This window comes from Lissotriton vulgaris, chromosome 2_1, assembly GCF_964263255.1.
Source record: "Lissotriton vulgaris chromosome 2_1, aLisVul1.2, whole genome shotgun sequence".
NCBI lineage: Eukaryota > Metazoa > Chordata > Amphibia > Caudata > Salamandridae > Lissotriton > Lissotriton vulgaris.
In genome coordinates, this window is record NC_141687.1 from 1027797109 (window position 1) to 1027811196 (window position 14088).

Consider the following 14088-nt stretch of genomic DNA (forward strand, 5'->3'; position numbering starts at 1 on the left):
GGAACTGCCCCAGAGGTAGTCAGGCCTAGCCTGGCAGAGCCCCTGATGGCAGGGGACCCTTCCCAGGTGGGACCCAGTCTGGAGCAGGTAACCTGCACCTCTCTACCCTGCCTCAGTCAGCCCAGGGCTGAAGAGACCAGGGAGGCCAGTGGTGGACCCCAAAGGGCCCCCTGTCCAAAAGAACCCCTTAATCAACAGATTAGGATCACTGAAGCTAGTAAACCTAGCCAAGTGAAAATAGAACAGACTCCTGAGGGATCCCCCTTAAAAGCAGTTAGGGAACTCCCACAGCTGGACACTGTTGGGCACAGCCAAACATGGGGCCTAAAAACCCCAGACCTGACCTGTCCCTCCAGTGAGCCAAACAGAGGGACTCAGCCTCCAGCTTTAGGTAGCCAGAGGCTGACCCTGAGAGCTCAGTGCATCTCAGCTAAAGAAAGAAAGGCACACATGATGGATGGTGATTGGAGGAAGTTGAGCCCAAAGGTAGAGGAGCCTCACTTCAGTACTCCCTCCCAGCATCAGCCTTCTTCTTTCCCAAGACACACCAGAGACAGAGATTCCCTATGGTGGAGACCCTCAGATACCCTTAGGGTGAGGGGTTGCCTAGTGGACCATGACACAGGGGGAAACCAAGCCAGAGCTGGTCCTTCCTTATATGGCCACTTAGGTAATAGAGGCTTACCTGGACAAGGATAGCCTTATCTCCTTTCGTTTGGGGGGGGGTTGTGTAGGAAGGTACCTCCTGACTATGGTTGCCCCCAACTTTTTGCCCTGTGTTTTAGCTGGTTTTGGACATAGTCGACCTGGGACCCTGCCAATCAGGACCCCAGGCCTACTGCTCTCTCTTTAAAATGGATTCCATGTACCCTAGGTACATTTCCAATTGGTACTGGGCCACCCTATCAGACCCTGTAACTCAGGGCATGGGTGTACCCAGGGCTGCCAGGGGCTGCAGCATGTATTGTGCCACCCCTGGCTGGCCTCCTAAATTTGACACAACTGGCTGCATGACAGCTGGGGCAAAGTCGTGTAATCACCCTTTGCTGTAGGTGTAGTATACCTATACCTAACCCTAAAATGGACACACAGATTCCTATCAGTCACTCCTATGGCAGGCCTTGACAATCCTGAAGGCAGAGTGCTTGGAATCATGTGAGATGGTGCTCTGGCATGAGCTGAGCCTGTCTGCAGCTTGCGGAATCAAGTCCTAATAGCTGTTCCATGATATCGCATACCATATACTCTTAAGTGCATTATAATCCTCGCGGTTAAATGCTATCTTTGGTATTGCTTTATCAAAACATGTCGAGTAAGGTGTCATACGAATTGGAATACTAACCCCTCGCCAATTCTGGCGACGGGGTTAGCATTCCACCCTTCTAGAGGGACACGACATGTATGTAACTGTGAACCCCGGTTAAAGTTAACTGAAGCCTCAGCTCCACAAAATGGATGCTGCCACCACAGACACGAGTCTGACCCCCTACAGCTGGGAGTCCTTCCAGCGAGGGGAGCCTGGACAAAGGGTTTCCTGTCAGGGGCGGTGCTAGCACCGTCCCAGACATGGTTTTGTGTATCCTGGGTAGGCAGGGCTTTACAGGAAGGTGACTGCTGAGTGGCACCCCGGTGCTCACTACGCATAGGCCGGTCTGAACCAGTTCCAGGGGCACACCAGCCCCTGGCCTGGGGAAGTCCGGCATGGCTGAGGGGTGTAACCACCCCCCACCTAGTCCCACCCATAGGCAGGACCTAGTCACCGGGTCAGCCCCTTTTTTAGTATAAAGATGGGAGCGGGCCCCCTGTTAAAATTAGATCATCTTTGGAATCAAGATACCACTTTCTTCGAAAGGACTTCACGATTTCTTCTTCAAGATTCTCCCTTGTGGCTAAGGAGTAGTCACCCTGCATCCGCAGGCACCATCCTAAAGAACACTGCGGTCTGCTGCAAGTCCTTCATCACGAATCCGACGACCCAGCTCGACGAGACCCGGCTTCCCTGGCACCTCTGACCTCTACTCACCTCTACAGCCAAGCTGAGAACCGTGAGTGCGACGAGACCTCAAGGGACCGACGATCGCCAAGACTGCACGACATCTTTACTGCAAGCCCACCGTGTCCTCCACTGGTGAGTGCTTTGGGGTCCGAGAAGCCCCGACCCTGCGCAGCTCCAGCACCCAAGATCAGCCCCCCTGCATCTCCACGATCTGCGTGGGGCCCTTCTGCTGTTAGCTGTGCACCGCGTTGTTTGGCTACTAGCCGGCTGGCTTGTGGCCCTCTGAACGACGCCCAACGACTTCACGACTGCTGGTCTGGTTGCTCCAGGCTGGCCCTTGCTTCCTTCCTCAAGAGAGGCACCCCGGACCCTCCTGGTCCACTCCAGACGCCATTTTAGGTCCACCGCGTGGGCTTGAATTTGCCAAGGCTTTGTTGCCCAATCCTGGGTCCAGCGACGCCGACAGCTTCTATCTTCGTGGGACAGCTCGATCCTCCATCCTGGTCGCCGACAACGCCTCCTGGTCCGTGAGATCTTCGAGTCAAGCGTCACCCACTCACCTTGTCGAGGTGGCTACCATCCGGTGCCCTCCTGGTGCCCACTGACTACTGGCTAGTAGTCTCGAACTTGGTCCCCTCTGCTTTCAGGTGTCATCTTTCTTCGAGATCCAGGCTTGGATCCAACTGAACTTTCTTCACTGGTCACCGGCCAGCATCTTTTCTTCCGGCTCCTGGTCCGTCTACGAGGATTCCCGACGTCTTTTCAGACCTATGCAGCTGCAGCCCCTGGGCTAGGTAACTTCGGCATTTCGGTGCCCCAGCATAGCCTCACTATCCAAGGGTCAGAATCTACTTTCGTTTTCTCCCTACCAGGTCGGGTTCGCCCGAGAACACTAACTTTCTAATTCCTAGCTACCATAGACTTTTGTCCCGCATCTCGCGTGAGAGTGCACACACTGCACCCGAGTCCCCTAGGCCTCCTAGAAATAATCTAACGATTCCCTAGTCAAGTCCTAGCGATTCCAAAAGCTATTAGTACTGTACTTACCTGCTAGGAATTTCGCATTCCACTTTCAGAGTATATGGTTTTCCGTGCCCCTCGGGCATTTGTATATACTGTGCGAACTTAAGTATTTTTGTAAGAGTTTTGGTTTGTGCTTAGTACCCTGTCCTCATAAAGAGTACAGGGCTGTTGTGATCTTTAAATAAATAACTGTTTATTTTCATAACACTTGTGTGGTGTCCTTTCACTTGGTATTCAAGGGGTATATGTGTGGTAAACAGCTGGCTTAACACGCCCTCTCGAGTCTTTAGCCTTAGACTGCTCGTATCCACGCTACTAGGATAGCTGGTCTATAAGGTTGACTTACAACCAATCATCAATAAGGGTTGCTGGACTGATACATAGTGTTCACTAGAATAGTGAGCACTGCATATCAGGCCACCTTCTCACAGGGGGGAACGCGCTCGCTCACTATCACGCAAGTCGCAAAAGATCTGGAACTGGCTTGTACTACATGGAATCACGCTCAGGGCGGACTATGTCCCAGGCAAGGACAACACCATTGCGGACGCCCTAAGCAGGCAGAAATCCCTCTCCCACGAATGGGAACTCGACAGGAGTACGCTGGATCACATATTCTCGGAATGGGGGCTCCCAGGAATAGACCTGTTTGCCACCAAGGAGAACGCCAAATGCCCAAACTACGCAAGCTGGCGTCCCCATCCAAGGTCACTCGGAAATGCTTTTCCCATAGGTTGGTTCAGCGTATTTGCGTACGCTTTTCCACCATTTCCGATGATTCCCAGGGTTCTCAGGAAGATGAAGGCGGAACCTTGTACCCTGATCCTGATTGCCCCGTTCTGGCCAAGGCAGCACTGGTTCTCGGATCTTCATCGCCTCTCCATCAGGACACCGATTCGTCTGAAGCAGCACCCGAACCTGCTGACGATGTCCAAAGGGCAGGTGCAACACCCGAACCTGCAATCGCTCAGGTTATCGGCCTGGCTCCTGAGCACAGAGTTCTGTCATCTAAACATCCCGCAGGACTGCAGGGAAGTGCTGGCAAAAGCAAGGGCGGACAGTACCAACAAAACGTACTCTCTCAAATGGAAACGTTTCTGCATGTGGTGTTTGGAGAAAGGCCTGAGACCACTCCTTATCACACCCGAACAGATATTGCCATATCTTCTGCACTTGGCACAGTCAGGATTGGCACACGCATCCATAAAGGTGCATCTGGCAGCCATTTCACGATTTACCAGGACCTACAAGGGACCATCCCTCTGGTCCAATAGACTTATCAAGCAATTCTTAAAAGGACTATATAGATCCTTCCCAAGACCTAGAAGGGTCCCACCAGCGTGGCACCTCAATTTAGTCCTCAACCAACTCATGAGGCACCCTTTTGAGCCCATTCACCGAGCATCCATCAAGTACATCTCATGGAAGACTGCTTTGCTGCTCGCTCTAACATCTGCCAGGAGAGTCATCGAGCTACAGGCTCTATCCATTCAGGAACCCTTCATGCAGTTCAAGCAGGACAGGGTGGTGCTGAGGACAAATCCAAAATTCATACCGAAAGTGCCTTCAGACTTTCACCTTAATGAGCCAATGGTTCTACGTTCCTTCTTTGCGAACCCTACAACCGCAGCGGAAAGGACGCTACACTCCTTGGACCTCAAAAGGTGTCTGAAGTTTTACATTGATAAAACAAAGAGCTTCAGGAAGTCGTCACAACTATTTGTGGCCTACAGTAGGCCAAGGATGGGTATGCCTCTAACGAAGCAGAGCATCTCTAGGTGGATCTCCTCGGCGATAGCATTCTGCCATGACAGGGCCGGACGGCCTTTGGGTGCTAATGTTCAAGCCCATTCCACCAGAGCAATGTCCACATCAGCAGCGCTGTTCGCTGTAGTGCCGATATTGGACATATGTAGAGCTGCGACGTGGAAGTCCCCGCACACCTTCTCCAGACACTACTGCCTGGATGCTGAACTTATGAAGGATGCAGCAGTGGGCCAGGTAGTGCTTCGCCATCTATTCCAGTGAGGTGAGCCTTCCAACATCCCGCCATCCTGGTATGCACATCTCTTTCTATTATGAAATGTTGATGTATGCTAATGTTTCAAAGTCACAGGGTAAGATGTGTATACTCTGAAATGACTATATAGCATGATTACATCAGAAATGTGCATAGTGTATTGCTAACTACTCAGATTCAGGCATGTGAATCTATGAAAGACACCCCTAATACTGGATAAGAAACACGTTACTTACCTGTAACAGCAGTTATCCAGTATTGGTGTCTTTCATAGATTCACATGCAACCCTCCCGCCTCCCCTGGAAGGACTCACGTTCTCTATACCTGTATTACGCCTACCTAGCTTGGTGCGTACGAAAATCTGAGAGACTGAGGCTCCTGCCAGGAAGGTTCTAGAGGGAGGTGATAGCTGATTGGCTGGCTCTAAGAGTTTGGTCCTTTTTACATAAGGACAAGTATAGGCTACTAAGGTGAGGCCCTTAGGCCTATTTTTCTCTATGTATGTCTATAGGACATTACTTTTTTATGTACCGGAGGCTCCCGTCTCGACGACGGGGAATGATTGAGGCATGTGAATCTATGAAAGACACCAATACTGGATAACTGCTGTTACAGGTAAGTAACGCGTTTCTTATCCCGGTACGCACCCGCTGTAGGGGTTGCATAAAGTAGTCTAATCCATGCAAGAACGACTCCTCCCAGTCTCAGCTGAGACAAGTCCTCACAGAGATTGGGCCACTCAAGGCTATCAAAGGCCTTCTCAATGTCCACTGCGAACACCGCCACCTCCTGCTTGTCATATTTGTTAGAGTACAAAACAGTCAGGAGTCGCATTAAGTTTATGGCCATGTTCCGCCCTGGGATAAACCCTGCTAGGTCTGCATGATGAGGGAACCCATAGTTACAGGTGAGTATTGGTTTCTTCTCGGATGAAGAAATTCAAACCTGGATCTCAATTCAAACCTGGTTCTGTTTATTTGCAAAGTGTGACTTTGAAGTGGCTGAGAAGAAAGAAGAGGAAGAAATACCCCAGCCTTCCTTTCTCCTGTATTGTCAAACACAAAAGAGTGATGTCTGCCGCTTCAAGTGTTAATAAAGTGGTGAATCACTCTTTAGTGAACAAAGAATACACCTGAAAAAATTATTATTCTTACACCTGTAAGCAACAATGCTTTTATTTTATTTACTTAAAGTGTCCTGTTTTTGTGTGTCGATTTGCAGTATTGCAAGCACCATATTAGAGGACTTGGAGTGCGCTTACCCTCCTGGACTATGCCTTTCTTGAACTACGGACCACCACCTCAGTTTTTTATAATAAAACCGGACGCCATATTCAATTGGTAGATGCATTCTGTATTTAAATGTTGAAAACGCAAGTAAAATAACGAAATGAACATTGTGTATTCTTGAATACGTTTCTCACTACACATTGTGTTTTAATAAATGTGTATTTAACCAGCTTGTTTTTCTTTTAGGAAAAGGAACGATTAAAGCAGGAGAAAAAAGATGAAAAGAGAATGAACAAAGAGCGCAGGCTTGAACTACGAAGATTGGAAATAGAAATGGCTAAAGAATTAAAGAAACCTACTGAAGATATGTGCTTAGGAGATCAGAAGGTGACACAAGCTGTCAAATTTTGTATGAAAATAAAATGTATATATATAGAACCGTACATATAAGCTGAAATGATGCCCTTTTTTATTAATTCTTTAATCTACTTTTCAGTATTCGAAATGTAAGGGTCTACCAAAAACTGCAACTTGCAGTATACAAATCAATCACCAGTCCTTCACAAATACCTATCTATCTATCTATCTATCTATCTATCTATCTATCTATCTATCTATCTATCTATCTATCTATCTATCTATCTATCTATCTATCTATCTATCTATCTATCTATCTATCTGTCCTGCTTGATATCCAGCTGCTTCTGAAAAGACAGTACAGGGTATCAAATACCTTGATTATTGCAAGCAAACGTATTTTGGCTGGATGCCTTTCTCAATGCTTGCATTTAAATGAAGTCAACTCATGATTTCATTTGTTTAAAGTCATATAGGTGGCTCCTACTGGAAGACTGGAGCTTGACTCACAAAAGAGGACTGCTGCCATCTTAGTCCAGATATTATATTTATAGCTGCCATGTCCGCTAAAAAGAGAGGAAGCCACGAATTCAAGGCTAGTTCTTTAGACTCATGTTGGTAAATCAAATGTATGCTTATAAATCCAAAAAAAGAATAAAAACATGCCCAAAATACATCCCTAAAGATACATACAGGGCCTGGTAATCATTTTCTCCTGGGAAGATGTGAGACAGTTGTAGGCAATCTGCCAGTATGATTAATATTCATGCGTAATTCCCCTTACAAACAAAATGCTAGAAGATAATTGCCACTGTAATAGTTACTGTTGGTGGACCTTTTGCATGCTAGCTGAAAATGTGAGGTTAGATCTATTCAGTCATCCAAAGAGAGGTGAAAATATGGGCAGTATCTAAATTAGGTGGGTGTGAGGTTAGTAGGACCTTGCCTCAGAGCTCCTGTTTCTGTACAGTGAAATATCAGTATGTTGCATCAATCACTTTGTCAGTCATAAAGGGCTTCTCTTGATCACGGTCATGCATTTAGTCATAAAAAAGGAGTTCTTTGTTCCTGTTAATTCTTCATTTTAGAGTGCATAAATCATTTAGGTCTATAAGTTCCCTTTTAAATAGGAATAATATTTTTTAGGTCTCGCCGGAGACAGCGCATGCGCTGCTTCTTTGAGACATTTAGTAAGTGGTTTTTAAAAGTGCCACCAGAGGCTTTTGCTGGCCTACAGCTTCCGTTCACGAGCTTGTTCACGTGCACAGCTGCCATCTGTGTGTTTATTGCTGTAATCATGCTCCTCTGCTTGCACTACCTCCTCCCTTTCCCCCCTCCCTCCTGGTCAGCTTCAGTTGTGTCTTCTAGCTGTGAATAATGCACCATCTGTTCAACAGGCAACACACCACCAGCCGTCGGTGCACGCTTTCACAGGCACATACACACCACCAGCCGTCAGTGCACACTTCCACCAAGCACGCACACCACCAGCTGTCAGTGCATGCTTCCACCAGGCACACACACCACCAGCCGTCTAAGCACGCTTTCACCAGGCACACACCACCAGCCATCACTGCACGCCTTCACCAGGCACACACCACCAGCCATCACTGCACGCCTTCACCAGGCACACACCACCAGCCATCACTGCACGCTTCCACCAGGCACACACACCACCAGCCGTCAGTGCACGCTTGCACCAGGCACACACACCACCAGCCGTCCGTGCATGCTTCCACCAGGCACACGCTTCCACCAGGCACAACCTCCCCCCATGCCGTGTCACACTACCAACCGTCAGTGCATGCTTTCACCAGCCACACACACACCACCAGCTGTCAGTGCACGCTTCCACCAGGCACACACACCACCAGCCGTCAGTGCACACTTCCACCATGCACACACACCACCAGCCGTCAGTGCACGCTTACGCCAGGCACACACACCACCAGCCGTCAGTGCCCTCTTCCACCAGGCACACACACCACCAGCCATCAGTGCACGCTTCCACCAGGCACACACACCACCAGCCATTAGTGCACGCTCCCACCAGGCACACACACCACCAGCCGTCAGTGCACGCTTTCACCAGGCATACACACCACCAACCGTCAGTACCCGCTTTAACCAGGCACACACCACCACCAACCTCCAGTACCCGCTTTCACCAGACACACACACCACCAGCCGTCAGTGCATGCTTCCACCAGGCACACACACCACCAGCCGTCAGTGCACGCTTCCACCAGGCACACACACCACCAGCCGTCAGTGCACGCTTCCACCAGGCACACACACTATCAGCCGTCTCGGCACGCTTCCACCAGGCACACGCTTCCACCAGGCACACACACCACCAGCCATCAGTGCACGCTTCCACCAGGCACACACACCACCAGCCGTCAGTTCACGCTTCCACCAGGCACACACACCACCAGCCGTCAGTGCACGCTTCCACCAGGCACACACACCACCAGCCATCAGTGCACGCTTTCACCGGGCACACACACCACCAGCCATCAGGGCACGCTTTCACCGGGCACACACACCACCGGCCATCAGGGCACGCTTCCACCAGGCACACGCTTCCACAAGGCACACACACCACCAGCCGTCAGTGCACGCTTCCCCCAGGCACACACACCACCAGCCATCAGTGCACGCTTCCACCAGGCACACACACCACCAGCCCTGAGTGAACGTTTCCACCAGGCACACACACCACCAGCCGTCAGTGTACGCTTTCACCGGGCACACACACACCAACAGCCGTCAGTGCACGCTTTCACCGGACACACACCACCAGCCGTCAGTGCACGCTTTCACCGGGCAGACACACCACCAGCTGTCAATGCACGCTTTCACCAGGCACACACACAACCAGCCGTCGGTGCAGCAGGCAGGCTCTTCTCAGAGTTTCTTGGTACATATGTGTTCGATGCCTGGGAGGGAGTGGGTCGAGTTTCCTTAAACCCTGCTGAGTATGCAGGTGCAATGCATGAACTCTGTGTGAGTGAGTCATGCTGCCTGGGGCTCACTCACTCCACACTTGTAAATTGCGCATGCACCAGGCTTTTTCTAATTTGCAAATTTTGGCGCATGCGCACAACTAGGCAACCCCCACACCCTCGGGAATGACTGTTTCCAAGAACCAGAATGGAAACAACATTCAGAGCAATGAAAACAAGTTAATTTGATGCAAAGTACTGTTAACAAAAACCATGTCCAGCTATTGTAGATCTGGTAACTTAAACAAAACAGCAACAAAAAACAAACACGCAATGGCATAGCCAATAGGTCTCTCCTTTGGGACTTATAAGTATTTAGTTATGCAGCAGAATATCCTTGGTGCAACAACACCAACTGTTGCATGGCTAAACACTTATAAGGTCCCAAATGCGAGATCTATTGGCTATGCCAATGCTTGTTATGAATAAGCCATCATAAAACTTTTACATACTTGCAACTAAACTGCTTAGAAATTAGGGTATCCGTTGTTCAGCAAAAACATTTTTATCAACCAATATGCTATATTTAAATTTCACAAGCTATATTTTTGATTCTTGGGAAACAATTGTAAATGTGTTACAAAGATTTTCCACTTAACTTCTTTATTTTTATTTTCAGCCATTGCCAGAATTGCTTCGTATTCCAGGCCTTATTCTTTCAGGAAGTACATTTTCAGATTGCCTCATGGTAGTACAATTCCTGCGCAACTTTGGTAAAGTTCTGGGTTTCGATTTGAGTACGGATATCCCCAATTTGAGTACTCTTCAAGAGGGATTAATAAATAGGGGATCGAGTCTTGAAGAAGTACAGGACCTGCTTGTGAGGCTCCTGTCAGCTGCTGTGTGCGATCCCGGATTACCACCAGGATATAAGGTACTATCACAGTTGATCCTGTACATGAAATATCAGTAGGCTGCATCAGTCACGTTTTCGACATGTTGTCACAGGTATAGATATTGACCAATACAGAATAATCTGGACCATCTGCAACAGTATGAGATTACAGTAAAATAGTCAGAGCCACAAAAAGGAGTATCAATTACATTGATGAGAGCATCCTTTTCATATATTGTGTGTTAAAGAATAGATCTCGTTGCCCACTGTAGCCTGGTTTCAAGTCATTATGTGCTTCTAATGGCATTTAGCCGGGTGGCAACAGCATCTCGAAAGAGCTGTAATGATAATGAACTGGTATTTCTGAATGTTCTGTAAAAATGGGACTGGAGTGCAAGAGGTAGTGAATCCCTGGGTGGGTAGGTGGGAGCTGGCCCTTTTTATCTTCTGCATTAGATTTCTCGTTTTTGGGTCAACATAGCTAAACACTACGTGTGAGTGTTTTAGGTCGAATGAGATCCACCTCTGGTGTTCACAAATGTTCTGGCAGTGCCACGTTATTAGAATCTTGTGTTTTATGTATATATTTATGCGCTATTTTTATAGTGCAAACCTAACCAAAGGGCAGCAGAACGATGTGCAGGGTCAAAGAAGGGCATACAATAAACCAGTGATCAGGAAGGTATCTGGATTGAATTAATGCATTGTAATGTAGTGTTCTTTAAAGAGGAGCGACTTCTGCTCTTTCTTAAATTGGAGCAGAATCGAGGTGTCTTGTTGGGGGGAGGGAAAGGGTATTGCTACAGATCTGGTGTGCATAGACAGAAAAAGCCTGCTACCTTATTTTTATTTTTTAAGCTTTTTAGTCTGCTGTTGTCCTGGCTGCGGTTTGCAGAGAACCGCCAGGGATAGTGAACTTGTCTGCAAGGTAAGCTGGGGTGTTCTTGGTAAACCTAGCTACTAGTAGAGATTAGTCTGTTTGTTGGATGCTTTGATTAAGCTTTTCGGTCTTAATACCAATAACCAGACAGGCAACTGACTGCAGGGTGTTTTTAGTGGACCAGGCATGACCTAGAAACATCTGCTAGACTAGCTGTACCTTTGTTATTATTTGATAAAAACTATAACCTGAATAACTGATTTGAAACTTTCATCAGGAATGATTGAGTTTACTTTTCTCCAGAAGGTACATTGGTTCACCATGACACCTGGAATACATGGCAACGTGCAATTTCTTCTTGCAGAACTCCGCGGTGCAGTTTCCATGTTAGGAATGCTTGACGAAGAATAGTTGATTGACCTATTCCTGAATACTCCTGGATGTTTGCCATTTAAAAATCTTTTTCTCCGCTTTAAATCTGATTATTTGATAATTGCCAGGCAGGCACTGGTTTTATGAAGGTGCATGATTAAGTCCTGAACCAATCGTGTAAAAAAAAAATTGGTAGCAAGCAAAACAAACCGGGTGCAACAAACATTTCAGGAGCAATTCGATCTTCACTGTGTTCAAATGGGGATGAGTGGCCACCACACCTCCTCCAAACCCAAAATGGGTGTCAATAACTACATCAGTGCTCTCGAGCACACAATACACATTTTAGTCCATAATTAAAAAGATCAGTGGTGTCCCATTTTTTTATTTATTCACTTAAGCTTTGTCCGGGAAGGACCGCCAGCGAAATGTCTAAACTACGACTTGAAGCTTACTGGTGAAATTGGCGCATATGAAAGACATGGTGAATCAACCTGAATAAAGTGAACAATGGAACACAAGGGATCTTTTTATTTATGGACCAAAATGTGCATTGCGTGCTCAATGGCACTGATGTACCAATTATTGTTGTTTGCACAACTTCTACCACTCCGCTTTCACAGTTAATGCAGCCATGGTTTTCTTCAAAAGCAGTTACTTTCAGCAGACTCTAGAAGACTTGCTAAATTACAAATGTTACCACCAATTGGCAGTCAACATTTGTTTCAACTAATATATTACGCTTTGAAAGTAAAGCCTTGGTAAAAAAACAATTTCAGTTGCTCGGGACAACATATGTTTCATCGTTTTCATTCGCTCTGAATAGTTTGCAAAATAATGAAAGAGCATATCAAAATGTCACAAAAGCACAGCTTAATGAAAATATATTGATTTAAACTTGTTGCAACTCCTTCAAAAAATGTAATAAGTTTAGCCCTAATTAAGAGATTGTTGTTCAAAATCTTTCTTTTGAGTTCAGTTTCTTACATTTGCAGATTATCAAGGGACTTCAACATCTTTTAGGTATAGCATACCAGGCAATTGTTAGCAGTCTGGTTGCAAAAGACCTTTTGTGTGCTATACCAAGGACCCTCAGTGGGCTTAGAGCCCACAGTTGCTTCCATTGGTTGGCTTTAATGTCGTTTTCATTTGTTTGCTTATTAATCAATGGACTGCCTTCATTTCTTTTCTTGTGTTGTAGTATAGCCTTCTTTTGATTGGCTGACCTGTATCTATCCACTGATCACTATCTGAAAGAAACACGTTCCTTACCTTAGAATATCCCCAGGCGTCAGTCTGGATCCGGAAACTTTTGCGTAGCAGTACCCCTGCGCGTCGGTAGGCGTCGTCTGCAGGCGTCCCCTGCGGCTCCGCGTCCGTCGTTGGCGTCGTGCGCCGTGATGACGTCGCTGGAGTATATAGACGCCGCCTCCGCGCGCTGACGTCAGTTCTTCTTTTTTCCGCGCCAGTGGACGCAGATCTGAAGAGCAGTACTCCGGTCTTTGACCAAGTTTTTTCGAGTTGTTATCACTTTGTGCCTGTTAGGATGCCTGGGTTCAAGCACTGTGATGACTGTGAGCGCACGATGTCGGTCACAGACCATCACCGCCTCTGTCTCCGGTGTCTGGGCCCCGACCACGACGTGGACTCCTGCGTCGACTGCCGGGCCCTCACCAGCAAAGCTAGACGGGAGCGGTCCCGCAAGCTACTGGAGCTCCGGGTGTCGGCCCCACGTCGGGACCGGGAGCGGTCCCGGTCCGGCCGGAGGTCGAGAGAGCGTTCGAGGGAGCGGTCGCGGGGCCGCGCCGAGCGTTCCGGAAGTCGACACCACTTGTCATCCTCGTCAGGTAAGAAACACAAGAGGTCGGGGCGTCGTCCTCGTACCCCCGACTCCCCCCGACGCTCGCGCGATGCGGCCGGGGGTTCGGGTGACCCCAACCCCGCGGCTCCGCGAGAGTCGCCGGCGCGGCCTGCCCCATACCCTCAGGTCCCTGGGCACGGTGCGACGCCTGAGGAGATAGAGGCGTTCCTCATGGCCATGAGGGCCCTGTCTCCTCCGGCGGGTTCCACGGCGCCTACGGGCCCAGTGAACCCGTCCAGGGGCCCTAGCGGTTCTGCTGACCCTACCTCGACGCCGTCGGATGCTCCGATTCCGGCGCCGATCCCGGCGCCGCTAGGGCCTTCGGGGTCGACGCCGGATGGATGCCCATCCAACCCGGCGCCGATTCCATCGGGGTTGCCCGCGGCTCCGCCTCCGCGCAACGCCGGTTCCTCGGTGCCGGCTTCGGGCGGCACTGGGGCTCCGGCGCCGGCTCCGGGCGGCGCCGTTCCCCTACCTTCACCGACGCCGGACGCGGGGCCGGACGG

The 14088-nt window shown here is 48.8% G+C and overlaps 1 protein-coding gene across 14 annotated transcripts in view; it reads left to right on the top strand.

The window, feature by feature from the left end:
* The window catches only part of BAZ2B (bromodomain adjacent to zinc finger domain 2B), a 1380234-nt gene that overhangs the window by 760920 nt on the left and 605226 nt on the right, over window positions 1–14088 (top strand). For all 14 annotated transcript variants that reach the window (XM_086956655.1, XM_086956643.1, XM_086956644.1 and 11 more), the window contains 2 exons: window positions 6516–6656; window positions 10254–10508. In XM_086956655.1, the coding sequence (XP_086812781.1) occupies window positions 6516–6656; window positions 10254–10508 (396 nt within the window). The remainder of the gene's footprint in view (window positions 1–6515; window positions 6657–10253; window positions 10509–14088) is intronic.